The sequence below is a fragment of the Balaenoptera ricei genome, chromosome 18 (assembly GCF_028023285.1).
Source record: "Balaenoptera ricei isolate mBalRic1 chromosome 18, mBalRic1.hap2, whole genome shotgun sequence".
Taxonomy (NCBI): domain Eukaryota; kingdom Metazoa; phylum Chordata; class Mammalia; order Artiodactyla; family Balaenopteridae; genus Balaenoptera; species Balaenoptera ricei.
The window spans coordinates 69,651,118-69,675,796 of NC_082656.1; the positions used below are offsets into that span (position 1 = coordinate 69,651,118).

At 41.2% G+C, this 24,679-nt stretch overlaps 1 protein-coding gene and 1 long non-coding RNA gene across 3 annotated transcripts in view; one reads left to right on the top strand and one right to left on the bottom strand.

Annotated features, from left to right (window-relative positions):
• Positions 1–24,679, bottom strand: part of DZIP1 (DAZ interacting zinc finger protein 1) — a 54,145-nt gene that overhangs the window by 8,571 nt on the left and 20,895 nt on the right. For both annotated transcript variants that reach the window (XM_059902758.1, XM_059902757.1), the window contains exons 11-16: positions 17,009–17,149; positions 16,513–16,561; positions 14,963–15,019; positions 12,604–12,660; positions 7,389–7,448; positions 2,859–3,001 (exon numbers count right to left, since the gene is read on the bottom strand). In XM_059902758.1, coding sequence (XP_059758741.1) covers positions 2,859–3,001; positions 7,389–7,448; positions 12,604–12,660; positions 14,963–15,019; positions 16,513–16,561; positions 17,009–17,149 — 507 coding nt within the window. The remainder of the gene's footprint in view (positions 1–2,858; positions 3,002–7,388; positions 7,449–12,603; positions 12,661–14,962; positions 15,020–16,512; positions 16,562–17,008; positions 17,150–24,679) is intronic.
• On the top strand, positions 10,563–23,733 carry LOC132352326 (uncharacterized). The gene is made up of 4 exons (XR_009498674.1): positions 10,563–10,751; positions 14,463–14,729; positions 18,093–18,209; positions 23,686–23,733. It is a non-coding gene; the product is annotated as an uncharacterized LOC132352326 (long non-coding RNA).

The following is a 24,679-nucleotide window of genomic DNA, read 5'->3' on the forward strand; positions in this document are numbered from 1 at the left end:
AGGTGTGTGACAAGGACCGAATGAGTCCACAAGGGCTAGAGGAATTCAGGGAGAGGGGCTGTCAGAGGCCCCACTGGGCCAAGAAGCCTTAAGGGGGAGGATGGGCTGTGCCTGAAGGATGGGTGGAGTGAAACAAGTCGAAAGAGGGAGTGTTCCAGATGGGTGGGATCACCTTGCGGGAAAGGCAGGCAATGGGACAGAAACAGTCAAGGCATGTCTAGTGGTTAATGCTACAGAGGAATGGGTGAGGAGAGCAGAAAAGGAAACTGATGCCAAAATGAAAAGCTTAAAGGTTGGTTATTCCACAGGTAAGAGAAAACCCTCAGAGGTTTTCAATTAGGAAAATGCCATAATTTAAGAGGTGATTTGAGAAAATTCTTTTGGATTTGAAGGGTATCTAGACAGAAGAAAACCAGTTAAAGAGCTATTTATTCATTTATTCAATATCAGTGTCACACACACACTCCCATCTCCTCCCCACCATTACCCTCAGTCTTCCCCATCCCAGGAAGCGGCTCCACCACCCATCCAGTTGCCCAGGACAGAAATCTCCATCATCAGATCATCTGCCACCTCCAAGAAGAAGTTTTCTCTGACCTCAGTTATTCATTCCCCTCTACTTTTCCTTCATTTCACATCCTACAATCTGTCATTATGGATCTGCCACCTGTTTGTGTGAGCAGGTGTTCAATATGTCTTCCTGTACCCTGCAGCTGGATGCAAAGACCCAATACTGTACAAATGTCAGTTCTTCCTAAATAATACACAAAATTTAAGGCAATTCCAATCAGAATCCCCACAGGGGTTATTCTGGAACTGCAGCAGCTGTTTCTAAAGTTCACTGGAAAACAAAATATAGAAGAACTGCCAAGAAACTTTTGAAGTAAGACTAATGAAAAAGGCATGACCTATAACAGATACTAAAGTACAGGACAAAGTTACTAAAATTAAACCAGTATGGTGTTAGCAAAGGAATACAAAAAATAGTTGAAAGGGCAGAACCGTTGAAAGTCCAAAAATAAATCCAAATGTATGTAAAAATGTCCTATATGATAAAACTGCTATTTCGAACAAACGAGGAAAGGGTGGATTACTCAACGAAAGCTATTGAGACAACTGATCCAACTGGAAATAAGGTTAGATCTCCAACTCATTGTTTCCAAACTTAATTGTTAAAGGCCAGATAGACAAAAAAAGTAAACAAACAAAAAAACTATGTAAGCATTAGGAAAAAAATATAGCGTGTTTTTATAATCTTAGGATAAAAGGAAATGTCCCAAATAAAATATATAACCCCAAAACCATATGCAGACTGGAACTGGAAGTCTCACACACTGATAGGGACAGTGTGAACTTTTACACTTTGGAAAATTATTTGGCTACACCTATTAAAACTAAACATGTATACTCTTAGACTCAGCAATTTCATTCCTAAATATACATCCAAGAGAAAGGAATGCCTATGTCCACCAAAAGACATGTACAAGAATGTAATGGCCAAAAAGAGCCCCAAACTGAAAATCCAAATGTCCATCAACAGGAGAATAGATAAAATGTTGTATATTCATACAATGGAATACTATACCACAAACTACTGCTAAATGAAACAGTAAGTATGAATCTTACAGAAAAAATCATAAGCAAAAGAAGTGACACAAAATAAAACACAGTGTAGGATGCCACTCCTATGAGGTTCAAGAACAAAAAAACACTAAGTCAGAATAGCCATTACCTCTGGCTGGGGAGTACAGAGTTATACTGACTAAGGAAAGCAAAGAGAGTCTTCTAGGGTATTGGAAATGATGGATCTCTTTCTTGATCTGGGTGGTGGTTACAGATCATACACACAACCCCCCCCACATGTACATACAAATCTGTATACACACGCATATGTGTATATAACACATACATTCAGATACACACAAATGCATGCACATGTGTATATACATGTATACATATATACATACACAGATTTGGGCACACACACACGTATACACAATATCCACACACGTGCATATACACACAGACCTGCATACACAAACACACTACACACAGCCACACATAAACATACATGCATTGCATGCATGTATGCACACATGTACATGTGCACATATCTGTGCATATTCCACGCACATACATACTTTTGCATACACATACATATATGCACATGTGATGTATATACACACATACACACACAGGTATATAAATTCAGGTTGTTCAATTAAGTTTGTGTATTTTATGTATGCAATGAAAAATGTAAAAAGCAAAGAGTACATATAACATGATGTACAGAACGATTCAATCTGGCAACAACGTGAAATACAATTCATTCATCCATTCCTTTAATAAGGGTCGCTTAAGTGCTGATTTTGTAACAGGCAATAATTCGGAGTTTACATCAGAACGTAAGCAGCCCTGCAACTGGCTGGATGCAAACCGTGGCTCCTTCATCACGAACGTGTGACCTGAAGCAAGTTACGTCACCTCTCTGTAAAATACAGATGATACTGTCACCTACCTAAGAGATTAGTTTCTATGTTTAAATGAGTTACTATTTGGAAAGCTCTCTGAAAGGTGCCAGGCACGCAGTGAATGCCAGCTAAAGTGTTTAATGAATCATGTCACATTAGCCTCCGATCTCCACATGTGACAGAACTGACATGCCTTCTTCTCTTCTCTGATCCTTTCTTATTTAGAAAACAAAATAGGGAATTCCCTGGCAGTCCAGTGGTTAGGACTCTGCGCTTTCACTGCCATGGCCCAGGTTTGATCCCTGATGGGGAACTAAGATCCGGCAAGCCACGCGGTGCAGCCAAACAAGACAAAATAGCGAATATTCCCAAAGTGGGTGAACTTACTGCATTAATCCCCAAGGTTTCCAGTTTCTCCACCAAACTCTGCTCCAAGACTGTTCTTATTTCCCTAGTGAGGGAAGGGTTATTCTTCAAAGTTTTCCTTAAATGTATCTTGTTGTTATTTAATTTCTGTTCATTTTCCTTTCCTGAAATAAGTTTTTATAACGTATTAAAAAGGAATTAAACAAATACATTAAACCTCTAAGCAGAAAATGGCAAAACACAACTTCTAAACAGCAAGCAAGCATTTATAATGTTTTAAAGTTTTTGAATAGTTCAGTCATTCAGCACAATATATAATGCTTAAGTACTGTAGCTTTTAAAACTACCTTATGGGGATATATGTATATGTATAGCTGATTCACTTTGTTATACAGCAGAAACTAATACACCATTGTAAAGCAATTATACTCCAATAAAGATGTTAAAAAATAAATAAAAATAAAGAGTCAAGTAATGCTATTAAAAAAAAATACCTTAAGTTTGCTTCAAAACTTCAGTATCTTTAAGACTTTTTCTTGATCACTTAATCAAATTATAGCTAGATAAATAATGTGAGAAATACGTCTCTAGAGAAGCAAAATCGAAAAAACTTATTTAGAAGTTTAACGTTTTATCCTAAAATTATTTTTACTACTTCCTCAAGAATTCATTACTCCTAAATGCAGTTAGAATTTAGGTATCATTTAATGAAGAAAAAGCCCTATGTCTTTTAAATAATTAAGTTTTTATATAATAAATTTGGTGGAGGTTAAGTTCACATAAAATTTCAAAACGTGAAGATTATTATCCCTCTCAAAATACTTACCAAAATGAAAACGAAATTTTAAAAAGTCTTAGGAAAAGTATATTTTGCTAAAAACAACCTATGATTAAAAACAAAGAAAAATAACAGGCCAGATTCTCCTAATGTTTCCTTCCTTATTCCTTTTATTCCCTACCAAAAAATGTCTAGTTTAAGAGGGTTTGGAGAAAGGGGCATGATTACAATGACCTTGAAGAACTGAGTCCTTATGTCAATGGAAACTGAAGGCTCAAGGAAACAGACTCAGTGCTGGGCAGTTGAGACCCTTAGTGAACATCCAAAGGCAGATCTGGGAGAATGTGACAATGGTACTATTATCATTTGGAAGTCTATTCTCCTAACGAAAGAATTTCACCCAAAGAAGGGGGCACCAAATGCCACTGCCTAGGTCTGGGGCTGCAGGCGGGTCCTCACAGATACTTCATTGTTCCATGGTCTTACCCACCTCAGCAGATGGAATTTTTAGGTTCTGATGGCATGTGGATTTGCAGAATGGTTTGCCTTTTGGTTAAGATGTTTTCTAAATACTAGTCAAGTCCAGTAGTAAAGAATATTTCTGTTCATTAATTAACAGTTTTGTTGAAGGCAAAATTGGTCAAATTACTATTTGTACATTTAATAGGAGGGAAAATCCTGCATGATGATGCTTTTCTATACTTTGCTTCGGTGGCTTGCTAAATCAAAATTATGAAATTTTATGTGATTCTATATGAATAAAAATCGGAAGTAATCTTAAGCTTTATATTGTCAGCATTCATGCTGTTGTTTTCCCACCAATGTTTTTCCACTATTCTGAAACCACACACACAGAAAAAACACTTCTGTCCTAGGAACTGAATCCATCAGAATCTAGAGGGCTTAGCTGCAGTCACAGCTGTCACTGGCTTTGGTTGCTGGTTGGCCATCAAGTCTGCAACTGTCTGGGGCTAAAAGTAAAAGGAGGTACCAGGAGAGAACCTGGAAGTCATGGAGCTACCATTGAAAGAGATGCACCTCCCACCCCAATTAGGCAAAGAAAATTCTTTGGCCAGCATCTCAGATATAAGGAATGACACAGAAGCACAGCTTGAAGAGAGGCTCTGGGTTATGGGGCCACATGCAGGGGTCAAGTGATGCCCAGATGGACTGGCCGGTCTAGAAGAGTTGCAAGGCCTTTGATGGCAGTAACTGAATTCATTTGCTGATTGGTCTGGGTTCACCCTTAACCCCTGAAGACAAGTTCATTTTGACGTCCAAGTTCCCCCAAATGACGGAAGATTAAACATTTCCCTCTGTCCTCAAATTCCCTTTACATGTTTGTGCTAGCTTTGGAAAGCCATTTGTGAATAATTAGAAAACCCTTGATAGGAAGAACTCTTACAAGGCTGGGGCTGGCTGACAGAAGCAAGAGAAAGAAGGTAGAGTGGATAGGAAAAAATAATAATGTTTTTATGTAAAGGTGAAATGAATTACTTGAAAGACAATCAGAGCTGAAGATTTTATATAAAGCACGTATTGCTCACCAAGATCAACAAGACAAAATATTCTAGAGATCAGCACTTCCTCTAATTAAAAATTTTAAAGCATGCCCAAGCAGATGGCCAGACTAACGCACAACAACCCACACGTGTGATCAGTTACATCAGACTTACAACACACCATTTATGGTAAGCAAATAATTGTAGCACAAAGCAAGTAGTAAAAAACAAAACAAACAAACGCACAAAAAGCAAAATGAAGCAAAACACAACAGAATTTCTGAGTTGGAGGGGACTTGATCATCTAGTACTCAATCTCCTCATTATTCACACGAGGACTCTAAAGCCAGAGGTAAAGAGACTTCCCCAAAGGCCACCCAGCCAGTCCTGCAAAGGCTGGACCAGTTTGCCTTCCTCCATCGCTTTGTTCTTTGCATTAAACTACGGAAAACAGAAAACGTGGACTTTAGTTCCAGCACTGTCACTAATTAAACTCGACGACCTGAAGCAAGCTCCTAATCCCCCCATATTTCAAGTTTCTGAAAAATAAAATAGCCCCTAAGATCCCTCCTGGCCCTCACATTCTAACATCCTACAGAACAGCAAGATCAAGTCAGCCTCGACACAACTGTCAGAAAGTAAGGATGAAGAAATAGTCTCATATGAGTTACTTCTTGGTAAAAAGTTGTACTGTGTTTGCAAACCATTGCTAAGATTAATCTGCACAGGTATTTGTCTGCAAATGTTTGTACAAGCTGAGGAATTTATTGATGGCAATTAATCTGCTGCCAGCACGCTGGCTCCAAGGAGGTACTAGAAAGATGGGGTCGCTGGTTTCTGTGACAGTGCGCTGGGACTCGGCTATTCTCAGCGGTCCTCAGCACTTTCCCATCCCTCACCAGAGCTGTGTCTGAACACGTGGAGGGTGGCAAAGATTATTTTCTTTCCCAACTCAGCTCCCTAAATGTGGCAACAGCCGATGATGGTGTTTGCTGTCAACGATCCCTAACTCACGCCTTAACATTGTCTAGGTAGAATTCTAAAAGAAACACACAGGCAGAATATGCAGTGGGTGAAACCTGGAACTGAAATGGGGATGACGGACAAATCAGGATTCCTCTTGGAAACCAGCTGACTCGTTTTTAAATGAGTGTGAACTGTATGACTTGAGATTCCAGTTTCAAAATTTTGGACCCTATCTATGAACCACCTGACACATTTCATAGATTCTTCTGAGAACAAGGGATTTTGTGTTCCAGACATCAGTAAATGATACTTATGTAGGAGAGAGAAAGCAGGTTACATGCAAGTAAAATGAAAATACACATCATGTAGATGTTATAGATATGCCTGATGTAGTCCCTTCTCAATTTGTAGCCTTGTACAAACAAACAAAAAAATTGGAAAAAGTCTAGAGAACACATAAGAAGTTATAACAAATATCAAGAATTTACATATTAGAACATATAATTTTACTTCTCTTCCTAACAAAAATGACAAAACCAGAGCCCATGTAAATATTAACAATTTGCTTTCTCCTAAAGAAGTGAAATATGGTAAAGCATTATTATTACTAAGGAGAAAATTATGATAAACTGATTCAAACATAATTGTTTTAGGATAAATCTAGCATTAGAAAATATTCTTAATAATGTAAATAAATATTCATAAGCGTCAAAGATTAGTTGATAGAAAATAAGTTTTATTATTACTACCAAATAAAATGAGGAAGCAGTAATAATTTTAATTATCTCCCCAAACCTGTAACAGCTCCCAAATTCTGCCATTAAGATATTCTGCATGTAAATATTCCACATTCAGAGCTTAGACATTATGCCTTCCTTGCTATTAAAAGCAATTTTTGAAATGGGCACTTCACCTATTCATTTCATAGATTCAGGGCATGAGAAATAACTACTGTGATACGAATATTTTTGTATAATCTGCCACATAACTGTGTCGACTTGTCATCTGATCAAAAAATCTCTGCATTGACATAAAGGCTTAAAATATTTTTTCAAGTTCACTGACACAGGAAATTTCTTATTCATATACTAAGAAACAGTAAAGCGGGGGAAAAATATAACAGCACATTAGGGGAACAAGATGACAGAATACTACATGTGGATTGAAAATGTAATCCAAACCTAAATGTCTTCCCTAATTTTGATACACTACGATAAAAACCACTGAATCATACTTCCAAGGCTTGGGGTTTAGCATCTAAATGTGGTTGATGCAGATATAAACCCTGATCAAGCTCTTTGTTACCTTTTTCTTCCTCTGAAAGTTCTTCTATTGGTTCCAGTATGTGCGATGAGAATGCCTGTTCTATTAATGAGGAAAAATAAGAATAGTACAAATAGGACGACAGCAAAGTAAAATTAGTTCCTTTCAAACAATTTTGAAAGATATAGTTCCACAGTATTTTAACCATGCCGAAAATAGCAAGAATTTACTGGGAAAAAAATATTAAGGCAACCAGTTAAAGCTGGCCGCTTTTCCATAGTATCTTCCCTTGCTACGTATTTTCTGTTAACTCCACTGTCAGGAAATTACATTTTAAATAATAAAGTTAAAATTTATTGCTCATCAACTTAGTGCCAGACATGATTTTTTTAAGGCACAAGAACACAACTGCAAAAGATCTTCTTCACTTATCCCTAAAAATATTTTCCTTGTATCTTGACCAGGTGGCTAGATAGAAAATTATTGAAAATATTCAATTTCCAAAGATAAAAACATAAAAAATTCCCAGGGCCCTGGGATTCCCACTTCTTGCCAGCCCCAGGGTCTTCAAGTGGAAGGACCAGAATGGTAAAAAGGCAAGGAGAGGTATCCTGGGGTCAGCAGCAGACTAAGACCCATTCTTATACACCTTCGTGTCCCTAAACCACGTTTCAAGACCTAGTTCTGCTCCCAGAGAGTCAGCAGGGTGAAGCTGAGGAGATGAGAAACGAAGATGGGCTTTTCCCAATCCCACCCCAGGACAGTGGCCAGCGGAGATGAGGCTTCCGGGTGACTTCCCAGGGAAACGTCACTGTGCCCACACAAGGAAACCCGCAGGCAGCACGGATAAAGCAAACCCCATCCGACCAACAGAGGGAAAGCTCCTTCATGGAGAAGGTCAGGTCTTGGCTGAAGGGCTAACTAACCACAGCAGTCAGGCATTAGGCACAGAATGAAATGCAACCAAAAGTCTGACTTAGGAGGTGCCTGGGCCCCTCATCTTCAGCCTGGAGACTGACGTGGGGCACCTGCCCAGAAAGCTCTCCACCTGCTCCCACAAAACGGGGGTCATTTCATCCTGCCACCAGACCCCAGGGTGGGCGACTGGGGAGGGTAGTAATAGCAACAATTCCTGAGTGCTCACTGGGCTGCCAGGCACAGATCTAAGAGCTTTGCACGTATTACCTCGGATTTACTACCTCCTACTTTGAAGGTCTGGCTTTTAATTTACTAAAGGGTGTTTCTGATACTCTATTTTAGGCATATACAAATATACACATGCACACACATATCCATATAATAGGAATATACAAATAAATACGTATTATATTTAGGTGTTTAAAAATAGGCTCTTACAGCTTGTTCAGCAATCTACTCAACATATCTGACATTGACTGTATGGGAGAAATGCATTTTAAACTACTTTCAAATGAACTTTCGGAACACAGCCTATTAGTAAATAGGAGTCCACTTTAATTTTGAAATGTAAACACGGCCCCGCAAAGGAGCATGTAATTCCATCCATGTAACACAACTGCTGAACATCAAAAAGGTGCTTTCATATTTGTTATTCAGCATCAAGATTTTAAAGTTATACAAATAAAAAAAAAAAATGTGTACCTATGTGTGTGTGGCAATGGCTGTTAACTAGACTTATTGTGGTGATCATTTTGCAGCAGATACAAATGTCAAATCATTATACTGTACACCTGAAATTAATATGTTATATGTCAACTATACCTCAATAAAAAATTTAAAAATTTAAAAAATAAAGTTATACAAACAGACTATTCTACTAGTTTGAACTGCTGAAAACAGGTTTTAGGAGGATTAAGCTCATCTCATTTTTTTAATTCACATGGTTTATATTTTATTGTACTTTATGAAAATGACAAGAATAAAGTTATGAGGAAAAGTTTTATAAAATTTTACAAAATCATCATATGCATTTTATTATCATTATATTACAGGGATAATCCTATGACTTATCTCTCTTGAGTCAGGATTAAGTGTCAAAATCTGACATTTCCTGCAGCGACGCAGAGGGCAGAGGAGGGGCAGATTCCCGAACCTGGGCTCCTATAATAATAAAGGCTGAGGAAGTGAGGTTGACCAGACCCCAGCTCCCAAAGCAGACTGATGTCCCAAATTGGGAGGGGAGGCCTGCCATTCTCATGCTTTATAAGCCACAGGTCCAGCCTCCAGTTCCTGCCCTGAGCTGAGAGCTCCAGGGTGAGAGCTGAAACTCTTGGAGGCTTGAGTTTCCCCTCCGAACTTGCCAAAGGCCTCCAGAAAAATCCTTATGTCGGTCTCCCACCATTACCTCCAGAAGAAAAACTCCCAGACCTTCCACCAAGCCCTCTCTCCACTGGCTGACTTTGTTGGACTTCATCACCCCTACCCTAGAAGCTAACGGTTAGCCAGTGCTTGCTCAGTGGCTTTTGTTCCAAAGGCCTTGCTTCATTCTGCGCTTATTGCAGCCCACTGAAGTAGCCAAGACTCTTCTCCCCATTTGGCAGGTAAGGAAACCTAGGCCCCTACAGTTTCATGAGTCAACCGTGAATCCAGACTGTCTACTTCCAAACTCCAGGCTCTTGGCCACGAAGCCCCAGTGCTTCCCTACTGGTGCTGCTGGGTTTGTCTTCTGGAATTTTCTGAATGGCACCACCGTCCACCCAGTACCTGAGCTCATCATGTTCTGAGCCTTCTCTCACCTTCGGCCCCCAATCACTTGCACAGCCTTTCCACCAATCCCACGGAACAGCTGTTACGTCCACTTCCTTCTGTTTCATCACCACAACCCGATTCCTAGGTGAGGAATCTCTTAGACTATTTCTAACATACCCAACTGATCTCCCAGCTCAGGTTCTTTGAACGCATCGGTCAGGCTAAGCTTCCCGCAGCCCAGCTCTCCAATCCTGCCATGCTCAGCCTCAGAACGTTCAGCAGCTACAAAATGCCACAAGGACGACCCAAACAGCTTCAGCCCAGCGCTCAGTGGTTGCCATGAACAACCTCAAGAAGCCTGTCCCTCAAATCTCTTTTGCATACTCTATGCTCAGCCAAACAATTCACCTGCACCAATAATTCACATCCAGTGCTTTCCTGCCACCTTTTGCTCCTACTTTTTGCTTTGTCTCAGCTGAAAGGAGCGTGCCCCCTCCCTGGGGCAACGCATGTCTTGTAACTGATGGCCTCAATCCAGGAAAATTCCAAAGTGCCCATCCCAGCTCTAAAGCTCCCGGTCAGACCTGCTGAGGACTCCGCTACAGCTGCATCTGGGATCAACATCCCTTTAACGCCCAACCCTGCTTCTCTCACAGGTGTTGTCTGAGAGCGCTGCCCAAATAGCACCCGCAAACCTCCAGCCCAGAGTCTGCGTCTCAGGGAACCCAACCTCAGCCGGTGAGTAATCATGAGATTTTTCATGGTAAAGGACCTCATCAAGCTTTGAGCTAGAACAAAAGGAAAGACAGAGAGGAAGTTGGGCTAATTAATGCTGTGCGATACGTGACCAATGCTCCCTGTGCCCCTGCCCCCCAGCACCTGGGGAAGCTGCCACAGCTGGGGGTGGCCAGGCAGTGGGCCGCCGCCAAACCTCCTCCTCTGCTCCTGCCCATTGAGATGCTCACAAACCAGCTTTGATCCCAATCCAAGGGCTGTGGGCCTCGTGCCAGGTCTGGCTGGCATTTAAAACGAGCATTTCAGTCCCAACAGATGCCAGCAAGGGGGCATGGCTGATTCAGGCCAGGGTCCAGACAGAACGCAGTGCTCTAGGACTGACAGATTTGTCAGGACCCTGGAATCAGCCCCAGACAGCATTGCACGCCTACTGTGTGCGGCCTTTATCGGGTACCAAAAATATAAAACGAAGAAAATATGGCCCTCGTGTAATGCCAGATAGGAGACTAACGAGAACAAGGTGGGAAACGAAAGAAACTAAAACACGTGTTGAGGTACAAAAAAGAAGTAGCCAGCAATGCCTTATGAAAATCAACCCTACTACCGAACAGCACAGGGAACTCTATTCAGTACTCTGTAATGGACCTATATGGGAACAGAATCTAAAAAAGAGTGGAAAAAAAAATCAACCTTAAAAAAGGAGGCAACAGAGAGACTTTAGACCTGACATAAATAAAATGAATAGACAATAATTGCCAGAGATAATTTTCTCATATATTCAATATTAAAGAAAGTTTCTATAGGTCAAACATACATTTTATCTCTGTTACTGGTCAAAGGAAAAAACCCTGCATGTTCTAAACACTTGTAAATAATAACATCCAATATGTGAAGAATTTATGCATTACGTATTATAAACACATGCCAAAGGGAACCGATCCACCTGAAATGATCTTAGGAAAAAAATAAGGGGCAATAAACACTTCATGAGTCAGTCAGTGAGTAAAAAGGATAATTACAAAAGGCCATGATATATGGACCAAAATATTTATGAAGACAAAAAAGTCCAACTCGACTGACCATGGATTTAAGTCCTAACTAAAAGGCTAAAAAGAAAAGTGGAATGAAGTAGTCATTAGATTCCAGAAGCATTTGTAGGTAAGACAGGAAAAAGGTGGTCCCCCTCCCATCTTAATTCATTTAATATACAGCAGACCATAGGAAAACAATATATTAAAAAGATACTATAAAAACTGTTAGCATCTTAGTTGTATAAAAATAAAACATGTCTATAAATATTCACCCTGTCTACTGGATCATGTTAATAACAATTATCAGTCTGTGGCCTGGTCCAAGAACTGGATCCTGGCAGCAGTTTCATTCAGTGGTCCCTACTTTTTTCTTTTAGTTTCCATCACATGTCTTTTCTAGCTTTTTTCCAACCAATCACTGAAACTGTTTGTTTAAAAAAGGTGACTTGCTGCCACATTGAAAGTTATAAAAACAGTCACATATGCCCTGTGGCATGTGCTGGTTGGCTGGTCTAGTAGAAAGTCATCCACTTACCCAATACCTACTACTTTCCCCCAAATATCATAAATGATCCAAGTACTACCCAGAGTTAAAATCTGTACCTGTGAGCCCAGCAATAGATACATTTTATAGTTTATGACTGGTGGGTATGATCAGTTCACAGTAACATTACATAGGAAGACTGCAGTTTTATTAACTGTTTTGCATTCACCAAAATGTTTTGTTTGCATAATTACCCCACACAGAAGCACTTTCAGTTAATAAGTTACCTAACTCAGGGCGGAAACTGTACATAAAACGCTGAGGCTTTGCTGAAACTTACCATGTGCCATTGTTAGACTTGACTTGGCATCCAAAGTCTGTGGGGCTGGGGCATTCACTGAAAAAGCATAAAAAGAAAAAGCTCACAGCGTTCTGTAATTATAGTGTCAGCACCTGAACATGATGATAACCAAATATTCGTCAAATTAGTCAAGATACATACAGACGATGGAGGGACAAAAGACAAAGATATTACCGACTAACCTAAACCAATTTCTAAATAACAGCCTTATTGAAATATAATTCACCCTCTTAAAATATACAATTCAGTGGGTTTTAACATAGTCAAAGAGGAAAACTATTATATATAGGATGGATAAACAAGGTCCTACTGTATAGCACAGGGAACTATATCCTATACCCTGTGATAATCCATAATGGAAAAGAATATGAAAAAGAATATTTATGTATAACTGAGTAACTTTGCTGTACAGCAGAAATTAAACACAACACTGTAAGTCAACTATACTTCAATTAAATTAAAAAAAATACAGTCACAGAGTTGTACAACCGTAACCACTATCTAATTCTTGAACATTCTCACCACATGTACACCTCCCAAAAATACCCGTTATCTATTAGCCCCATCTCTCCCTCCCCCCAGCCCCTGGCAACCACTGATCTACTTTCTGTCTCTATGGATTTGCCTATTCTGGTCCTTTCATATAAATGGAATCATACAATTAAATATGTGGTCCTCTGTAATCGGCTTCTTTAACTCAGCATCATGTTTTCAAGGTTCATCCACGTTGTAGCATGTGTCAGCATCAGCATGTATTTTTATGGCCAAATAACGTTCCATTGTATGGACAGATAACGTTTTATTTATCTGTTCGTTAGTTGATGGACATGTGGGTTGTTTCCACTTTTTAGCTATTATGAATAATGCTGCTATGAATATTCATGTACAATAAACCAATTAAAAAAACTACCCCAATCACTGGGCTGGAAGACACCGTGAGAAGGCATTAATTCAGCCACAGCCTTCAGAGAGGAGTATACCTGATTCAAGTAAGACTGAACGCTCTGTACTTCAAATATCTCAGAAAATTAAGATTCTACAGCCTCTCTTCCAATATTTGACAATTCCTATCTGAGGTTCCTCTCTCAACTATTTATTTATTTATCTATTAGTTTACTGACTCTTTCCCTAGCTTATTAGAATAGATCTTTAATTCTAATCCTATTCTAAAAAATACTGGCCACAAACTTCAGGTACCCTATAGGCATACAATTTTGTCTTTACAATGGCTAGTGTGAAAGTGTTCAACTCCTAACTGTGGGTAAACTGCTAACAATTCTGGAAATATGGCCTTCAAACCCATTTGCAACTTGCTAATCTAGATCCAGGTTTGGTAAACTACAGCCTGTGGGACATACCAGCCCCTACCTGTTTTTGTAAATAAAGTTTTATTGGAACACATTATTGTTCCAATATTGTGCTAAGTATAATTAAAATATAAACTAATAATTGAGTGTCTTTTAAATTTCCATACTTCTCTGAAATGCTTCTGTTCTCCCCTCAGCTCTACTCCTGGCACTTAAACTACCCTCTCCTCCTGAGCACCTCTCAACCTCTTCAGCTTCCAGAAGCAACACCAAGAGGCCTCAAGAAGCAGCTGAGCAGTTAAAACAATTAGCCCTTTCCAGTCAATTGTGCCAAATTCCCAAACACGTTCATCAATGTCCTTTCATCATCACAAGTCCTGGGCCCGTATGAATGGTTGCTCAGGGCCCGGCCTCGGTGCAGGCCCTCTCCCCCGTTATTCAGATCCTGTACACACGCTTTCTTGAATGGAAACAAAAATATTTCAACTATTTATTATTAAGAAAACAATCTGTCCATTTTGAACTGTACAGATTATGTCTTTTTAGATTCTGGCCAAATCCTGACAGCTCCAGAAGACAGCTGTGCTGAGCTGACTTCAAGTGAGTGACTGGTGGGACCATCGTGTCAAACCCTGCAGCACAGGGTCTCAGTGATGCCAAAATGTGGCGGCCACCACACACAGTCATGTGGTCACAGTGTATGACCTTGGGAAATCCAAGAGTACAAACTGCAGCGACGCCGAAGAACTTTTAGTTGTTCCTTTATTAGGCGAATAAGGTAACAGGTAAGGTAATAAGGTAATAGTAAGGTAATAAGTATGGCTAACCCAAATCACCACAAAATCACACGGATATTTACAATATCGGGTTTTAGAACTAGCTCAAATCTGGGAACCAAAATAGATCATTATATAATCTCCAAACACACTGATGTTCAAAGAAATGTCTCTAAAAATAGTAAGTAGAATTTATGTATGGGTTTAGCACTTTAAAAATATCTTTAGAACCCTGAGCCTATTATAGAAACTTACTAGGTACAGTTGGGGTAGTTGGCTTAGATTCAAAAGTTTGCCAGGTTAAAGGATTCCCTGAAATAACAAAAAAAAAAAAAAAATTAATAACAAAAATCACAAGCTATGGGTTATATTTTGCTAGTGCATATCCTAATATTTTCCCCCCCCAAAAGATAAATGAAATTTACCAACATATAGCGACTCACCCAAAAAAGATGTTTAACATACATCTTTTAAAGCTAACTTTTTTCTAAAATTATTTTTCAAATATGTATGCTGTCTAAGTAATTATACAGTTATTCCTCACTACCTGAACTCTTACTATTCCAGGAGAAGTTATAGGGAACCACCACCCTTCCCAAACCTTTATCTCAAAACGAGGGAAACAAGTGTGTAGGTCAATGTACAGGCATACCTCATTTTACTGCACTTTATTGTATTTCGAAGATGCTGCATTTTTTACCAATTGAAGGTTTGTGGCAACCCTGCGTTGTCAGGTGATGGTTGGCATTTTTAGCAATACAGTATTTTTTAATAAAGGTATGTGTATGTTTTTTTAGACATAATGCTATTGTACACTTAATAGACTACAGTATAGCATAAACATAACTTTTATTACACACTGGGAAACCAAAAAAATTTGTGACTCACTTTATTGTGATTATTGGCTTTATTGCAGTGGTCTGGAACTGAACCTGCAATATTTCCGAGATATGCCCGTATCTCCCGTGGCCCCCAGAAACAGGGAGGAAACCCAGCTCATACACCCATTATCAATCCCCAGTTGGCATCCCTCAAGTAAACAAAGATGCCTTAATAACCTGAGATGTACAGGAACCAAGACTGGGATCACTCGGGAGAAAACCAGGCAAAAGGCAAGCTTTACGCTGTGTTGGGAGACCCTGTGCTCCTGGCTCCCAGCCCCCCTTCTAGACTAGCTCTTGAATGATACGGAGACGAATGGCTATCAGTGCTACCATCAGTAGGTTGTATATCCCCCCACTATACTTAGAACAAACCCTTAACCCCAGCCTACCACCATGCAGAATCATGCAGCAAGCCTCTACAGCACTTTAGGATAATTAAAGAGTTTAATATTAATAACGATAGCCAACACTCATGAGTGTTTAACAGGTGCTCTTTATACCTGTTCTCCCATTTCATCTTTGTAACAAGCCTATGATGTAATTACTACTAATATTCCAGCTTTAGAGCAGAGGAAACCGGGGCAGAGGCTCACAAAGCTACATAGTGCCAGAGATGGGAGTTGAACCCGGTCTGCCCCCAGACTCTGTACTTCTAATCATAAGGCATCTTATTGCACACCCATCCAGAGGTACAGTTACTAAGCATGTATTAGGTGCATAACGATATTCTGATAAAAAGGATATGAGACCATTCTATGACAGTTTAGGTATTTAAAATTCTTCAACTCTCTGGGTTGTGGTTAGCACAACTTAGCACATCTTAGCACTCATGAACCATCGTGGCCCAACATTCTTCTGAAGTCCAGCACACGGTTAGGGAGGCCCGCCTTGCCTCCAGCGCTGGAATCCTGGTCCACTTACCTCTGGGTTCACTGACACTGTTTAATGGTTTACTGGTAAACTCTTTAATCTGCAAAGAAGAACAGTCTTTCAGTGATCCATGTTTGAACTAGACAGGGACATACTGGATAATGGACAGATACCGTACTCAGTAAATGAAGCTTTTCACTAAATCCTCCAAAGACACAGGACATGTGGACTTTGATGACATGGAGGCAAACGTTTTATAAAAGCAGCATTTGGATTCAGCTGCTTCTTTTGGTAAGGAATTACCAAAAGAAATTTTAGCTACCTTCACATTTATTCTGAATTCTAATTGAATAAATCTGATTGCTCTACGGTATTTTAAGATACCTTTAAAAATTATTTTATTTACTTATACAAACAACCACAGGGAAAAAAATATTCTTTCTTCTTTATCTTATCCAACTTACAAGTGCTCTAAAATAAAAACACATGTTCTTAGATAAACTGCACTGTTTACATAAAAACGGTGCCAATATATACTCCAAAGTACCTGTTGTCTCTGAGTGATGATCAGCTCATTCTGCTCCTGGAGCCTCTGCCCTAGCTCTTCTATCCTTTTCTTGTAGAATACATTACTTGCATTTAGATCATCTATCATTGAGGTTCGAAGTTTCTCTATATGTGACAGGAGCTGGAAAAACCAATGAAGAAAGGCATTCATCTGCAAACTGCATGTAAATTCCTTCTTTCGGCAGTTTGTATATACATGCCATACCTTCTTGCTGACCTATGTTATCTACACACTGAATAACTCTCTGATCACTGTGTATGAAGGCCCTGGCTATACAAGGGGCTTCATCTCTGTTCCCAGGGAGCTCATGGCCCAAGAAAGCCAACACTGATGATGTGAACAGCGGAGGGAACCTGAGCCATTACATGAAATCACACAGGGACGAGCAAGGATAAGGATCAAGGCTTCTCCCTCAGAGCAGCTCCAACCCCACGCAGTGCTGTTCTCACACATCCACATGCATCATCCCAGCTGGAAAGTGCACTCCCTGGGCCGGAGAGCCCACCTGAATTATTTTATATGCCCAGCAACTAGCACGGTCTCTGGCTCTTAGCAGGTTCTCAATAAATATTTACTGAGAAATGGGAGGTGGAGGGGGTTGGGGGTAGAGGAAAAGAGGAAGGGAGGAGGGAGGGAGGGGGGAAGGATGGGAGGGAGGGGAGGGGAGGGAGGGACGGGAGGGGGAGGGAGGGAGAGGGAAGGGGGGAGGGGGGAGGGGGAGGGAGGGAGGGAACAGAAGGAAGAGAGGCAGATAACAGACAGATCCAAAGAGGCACAGATTCATCTTTTGAGACTTAACCTCAGGGAAGATCAAATACTGGACAAGAATTCAAGAAGAATTTGTTTTCAATAATTTAAGGAAACATTCTTAAAGCAACTTCGGAAGTTGCTTAAACAGAAGAGAAAAAACCCTTGGTAAATGGCACTAAGGACATTCCAAGCCTACGGCCTGGAAACAGAGACAGGGATGTGCAGGTCAAATAAACGGGGGTAACTGTGTCTGAGAGGAGCACAGAGAGTGCCTGGAGCAGCATTTCCTAACCGGCGAGGTTTCTTTTAACAGACACTCAACACGTGTAGAGGCTGCGTTAAGCATTTCATCTTGTTGAATCCACACCACAGCCTCATGGATCCAAGTTTTGACCTCGTTGTTCAGATGGGGAAACTCAAGTCTAGAGAGGTAAGTAGAGGACCCAAACGCAGACAACTTGAGGGGGAAGAGCCCAGACTTGAACTTTCCTGTCTTCAAAGTCAGCGCTTTCAAACTTAGTGTCTATGTCATGAAACGTATTAATGAATTGTACTTGCGGGGTTCCCTGGTGGTGCAGTGGTTGAGAATCCACCTGCCAATGCAGGGGACACGGGTTGGAGCCCTGGTCCGGGAAGATCCCACATGCCGCAGAGCAACTAAGCCTGTGTGCCAAAACTACTGAGCTTGTGCTCTAGAGCCCATGAGCCACAACTACTGAAGCCCGTGCACCTAGAGCCTGTGCTCCGCAACAAGAGAAGCCACCGCAATGAGAAGCCCGCTCACTGCACTGAAGAGTAGCCCCCGCTCGCCGCAACTCGAGAAAGCCTGCGCACGGCAACGAAGACCCAACACAGCCAAAAATAAATAAAAATAAAATAAATTAAAAAAAAGAAATCGCCAAATCAAAAAGTAACAAAAATGTACCTATCAGAATGGCCAAAATCCAGAGCTTGCCAATATCAAATGCTGACGAGGATGTGGAGTAGCAAGAACTCTCATCCATTGCTGGTGGGAATGCAAAACGGTACAGCCATTTGGAAGACAGTTTGGCAGTTTCTTACAAAACTAAACATACTCTTACCAAACGATCCAGCAACTGTACTCCTTGGCATTTACCCAAAGGAGCCAAAAACCTATGTCCACACGAAAACTGCACACGGATGTTTATAGCAGCTTTATTCATAATTGCCAAAACCTGGAAGCAACCAAGGTGTCCTTCAGTAGGTGAAGAGATAAATAAGCTGTGGTCCATACAAACAATGGAATGTTATTCAACATTATAAAGAAATGAGCTACCAAACCATGAAAAGACTTGGAGGAACCTTAAATGCCTACTGTTGAGTGAAAGAAGCTAATCTGAAAAGGCTACATACTGTATGATTCCAACTATATGACATTCTGAAAAAGGCAAAATTACGGAGCCAGTAAAAAGAATCAGGGGTTGAGGGGAGAGAGGGAGGGATGAACAGGCAGAGCACAGAGGATTTTTAGGTCAGTGCAAGTATTCTGTATGAGACCATAATGATGGCTGCATGTCACTATACATTTGTCAAAATCCATAGAATGTACAACTCAAGAGGGAACCCTAATGTAAACTGTGGACTTTGGGGGATAATGACATGTCAGTGTAGGTTCATCGATTGTAACCAATGTACCACTCTGGTGCAGGATGTTGATAATGGCGGAGGCTGTGCATACGGGGTGGGCAGTGGGTATTTGGGAACGCTGTGTATTTTTTCCTCAACGTTGCTGTGAACGTAAAATTACTCTAAAAATAATCCATTTACACTGAACAGAAAAACAATAAAATAACAACAAAAAGTTAATGCTCTCAATCCATACACTGCAGGGTCTTCCCTCTGAAGCGCTCTGTGCTCACATGAGGCCGGACAAACAATAGGTTGAACCAAGTTAAAAGGGTTTCCTGAGAAAGGACTAAAAAGAACCCTACATATCCCCAGTGGATGCTAAGAATCTCCCCCCCAGGAGGATACTGTCAGGAACCTTCCCCACATTTTTACAGACTACTGGAAGAGTACCCCCAAAAGCAGTTTGGGAAATCTGGAGTTGGAAAACAGAAGGAAAAGCCAATAAAAATGTACAAGGCTCTGGGTGGAGGCTGAGAATCAACAATATGGGGGCTCACTGCAGGGCCCAAGCAGAAAGGGTACGTACGAAAAACTATGGGATGGCATCATTTTGATACTGGAATTGAGAATTGACCAGAAAATGTGATAGTCTAAGAAAGAGATAGCCAGAAATTATTTCAAAGGGCTTGTGGCCCTGGAGCTCATTTCTTGTGACCTCCTACCATTTCAAGTTTTACACTTTTTCTCTACCACCCACATTACCCCATCCTCCTCTCCTTTCACTGCGTGACCATTCTACAACCTCCCAAGCTCTAAGAGTCTTCTGTTGGGTGGAAAAGGGCATGCCATCATTTATCTGTGGTTCCCTTTGAACTCCTACCAATGTTATTTAAAAACAAAACCAAAAAAAGACTGCCAAGAATCTAGGTAAGGCAATAAAAAGTTGGCAAACACAACTTCCCTTAAACAGAGAAATACAATATGTGCATTGTAGGAACAGGAGGCACCAATCATGTGGAATAATTAATAGTTTGGTCTCAGGCACAGATTACTAAACCTTATTGAATCTGCCTCTCTGTTAGGGTTTAAGAGAAATGAAGGAAGAAGCAAGCAGCTTCTGAACAAGCAAAACCAACAGACAAGGGAGCAGCGTAGCCTGGCGGTGGCACAAAAACTCCACGCTCCCAGCACATGGGGTGAGGCACCTCACTCACACAGAACCAGGTCAGGCCTCTCCTTCCTCCAGACCACTGGCAGTCGGTCTTCCTCTCTATCACCACCCACAGTGGCCAAGTGTAAACCTCTACAACTTACACTGTACACTGTATTCCAGCCAGAAGGCGACTTAAATTCCCACAGTTGCCTGGAACACAAGAGGCTTAAAGGAACGAGGACTAAAATCACCCCCTATTAATAAGGAAGCCTGAACTCTGTCCCTAAACCCCGATGCTCTAAGAATACCCTGAAGAATAAAAATAGAACTTCAAATTGTAAGAGCCGTGGTTCAAACCATGGATCCAAAACACAATCGTCTGGGGTTTGGTGGTGTTCTTCTTGTTGTTTTTCCCAAACTCTGCATGTCCCAGACTTACCTACTGAATCAGACCTTCGGCGGGTAGAGCTGGACACCTGTGTTTTGGAAGAGCCTCGGGTCATTCTGAAGGATGCCCCTGGTTAGGAACTACTGCCTTAGAGCATCTCGAAGGGAAGAGTCAACATTCTTACAGAAAAGCAACTCCTCTAAGTTGTCACTGGCTGTTCCCCTCCTCACCCGGCTAAGTGCCTAAAGCATGAAAGGTGAGCAAGGCGGCGAGGCAGACAAGCAGGCCCTGAGGTTAAGAGGACCTGGTTCAAATGTCACGTCACACCGACACACAGCTCTTTCCACCCTGTTCTTCTGAACTGTACAGCCAGCATCTCCCCATCCACACACAAAAAGCCTGTGCGATCCCCTTGCTGGCCACCTATCGACCTTCTGCATTCATTCAGCGAATATTTAATAAGCACCAACCACATTTTAGACACATTATCGCACGCTGAGAATACAACAGAGGAGTAAACAGAGCCCTTCCCTCACAGGGCTAGTGATCTGGTCGAAGAGACAGACAATAAACAAGTAAACAAACTATCGAAAACAGTGTTGAGAGCTACACTTGTGAGGCGATGAGGATAATAAAGGGAGGGGACCACCTCCCTGGATGGAGTGGTCTTGGGGTGACTTCAGGTCTCTTGAAGGAGGAGAATGAAGGCAGGAGAGATGCTCTCCTACTGGCCTTGAAGAAGTCACAGCCAGGCTGTGAACTGCAGAGCTGAGGGTCTCACTCCCACAGCTAACCGTAAGGAACTGCACATCGCCGATCATCTGAATGGGCTTGGGAGGGGCCCCAGAGCCCCAGAGGAGACCACAGCTCAGCTGACACCTTGAATGCAGGTTGCGAGACCCCGAGCAGACAACCCAGCCAAGCCGTGCCTGGACTCCTATCCCATGGAAACTGTGAGATAATAAATCTGTGGTAATTTGCTACACAGCAGAGAAAACCAAATCAGAGGGGAAGGAGACAGCCACATAAAAAACAAGTGTAAATAGTATGGAGGTTCCTTAAAAAACTAAAAATAGAATTACCATATGATCCAGCAATCCCACTACTGGGCATATACCCAGAGAAAACCATAATTCAAAAAGACACATGCACCCCAATGTTCATTGCAGCACTGTTTACAATAGCCAGGTCATGGAAGCAACCTAAATGCCCATCGACAGACGAATGGATAAAGATGTGGTACATATATACAATGGAATATGACTCAGCCCTAAAAAGGAATGAAATTGGGTCATTTGTTGAGACGTGGATGGATCTAGAGACTGTCATACAGAGTGAAGTAAGTTAGAAAGAGGAAAACAAATATCGTATATTAACGCATATATGTGGAACCTGGAAAAATGGTACAGATGAACCGGTTTGCAGAGCAGAAATTGAGACACAGATGTAGAGAACGAACGTATGGACACCAAGCGGGGAAAGCGGCAGAGGGGTGGGAGGGTGGGATGAATTGGGCGATTGGGATTGACATGTATACACTGATGTGTATAAAATTGATGACTAATAAGAACCTGGTGTATAAAAAATAAAATAAAATAAATAAAAACAAGTGGAAGGACCGCCCAGCAGCGAAAACCATGTGTAAAAGGAGAAAAAGGCCACATGTTCTACAAATTACCAGAAGGCCACCGTAGCTGAAAAGAGGAGGTTCAGAGAGAGGGCACCAGGATGAAGCTACAGTGGCGGCCGACAGCCAGATTATTCTGGCTGCTCCGCAGAGAGCAGATTACAAGAGGAAAAGGTTGGAATGGGGAAACCAGTTACTGGGCCCTTTTAGAAATGGTGGGAGCTCAGTGGAGGATGGAAGCAACAGAAATGTCCAGAAGCACGTGGATATGAGACACTCGGCAGGACCTGCCAATAGCCTGGAACTGGGGGTTGAGGGAGTGCATCTGAGTGGGCTAGAATGCCACCAACCAAAAGAAAGACACGTCTGGGAACAAATCCAAGAACTTCACTTTAGACATGTTACATTTAAGAAGCAGTGGAGATGTCAAGTACAAAGCTGGCTATTTCGTCCGGAGCTCAGAAGGGTGGCTTAGACTGGAGAAAGAAACATGGGCGTTATATCTACACACAGCCCAGCCACTACTCCCCGTTAACAAGCTCTCTCTGTCCGATTCCTGGAGCACCAGAGCTATGAGAAATAAATTTCTGTTGTTTAATTAATTAATTAATTTTTGGCTGTGTTGGGTCTTCGTTTCTGTGCGAGGGCTTTCTCCAGTTGCGGCAAGCGGGGGCCACTCTTCATCGCGGTGCGCAGGCCTCTCACTATCACGGCCTCTCTTGTTGCGGAGCACAGGCTCCAGACGCGCAGGCTCAGTAATTGTGGCTCACGGGCCTAGTTGCTCCGCGGCATGTGGGATCTTCCCAGACCAGGGCTCGAACCCGTGTCCCCTGCATTGGCAGGCAGATTCCCAACCACTGCACCACCAGGGAAGCCCATTTCTGTTGTTTATAAGCCACCCAGTCCATGTTGTTTGCCCAAAAGGGGATACAAAGGGCTACAAAACACACACAATTTAAAGTGACAAAATAAACAGATGTTTTCCTGTCTTAAAATCTCAAATAAATCTACTTTACATTTTTTGCACTATTGTAAAAGCATTTTAACACTTAAATTTCTGATGTACTCAGCGGAAAAGGAATAGGTGTTACAATTCATTTTTGTTTTCATTAAAACGACTTTAATGTGAACAATCCTTCTTTTTATAGGCAGACCTCAGAGATACTGTGTGTTCAATTCCAGATCACAGCAATAAGGCGAGTCACGTGAATTTTTTGGTTTCCTAGTGCATACAAAAGTTATGATTACACTACACTGTGGTCTATTAAGTGTGCGATAGCGTTATGTTTTTAAAAAACAATGTATATATCTTAATTTAAAATACTTTATTGCAGGTTTCCCTGGTGGCTCAGTAGTTAAGAATCCACCTGCCAATACAGGGGACACGGGTTTGGGCCCTGGTCCGGGAAGATCCCACATGTCGCGGAGCAACTAAGCCCATGCACAACAACTACTGAGCCTACACTCTAGAGCCTGCGAGCCACAACTACTGAGCCCGTGTGCCACAACTACTGAAGCCCATGTGCCTAGAGCCCGTGCTCAACAAGAGGAGCCACCTCAATGAGAAGCCCACGCACCGCAACAAAGAGTAGCCCCCGCTCACCGCAACCAGTGAAAAGCCCACGCGCAGCAACAAAGATCCAACACAGCCAAAAATAAAATAAATAAAAATTAAAAAAAAAAACCTTTATTGCTAAAAAATGCATCATCTGACAATGCAGGGTTGCCACAAACCTTCAATTTGTAAAAAATGCAATTATCTGCAAAGTGCAATAAAATAAGGTATGCCTGTATTCAAAACTTATTTAGACTGCCACTCTGTAATGTTTAAAAATTAGAAACATGTATTCAACAATGGAGTAATGATTAAATAACTGATGATACAGCCATAAGATCATCATGGAGCCATTAAAAAAATCATGATTTTGAAGAATATTTTAAAACATAGGAAACTGTTTATGATATATTCAATGAAAAATGTATAAAGTTATAGATATAAAGCAAAATTCAAAATTTGTGAGACATATTATATACATGGGTTTCTATACTTATAGAAACGTAACATTTACAGCATAGAAAGAAGACTGAAAGAAATTATAACAAAGCTGTAACACTGGTGGTTATCTATGGTATTGGAATTAT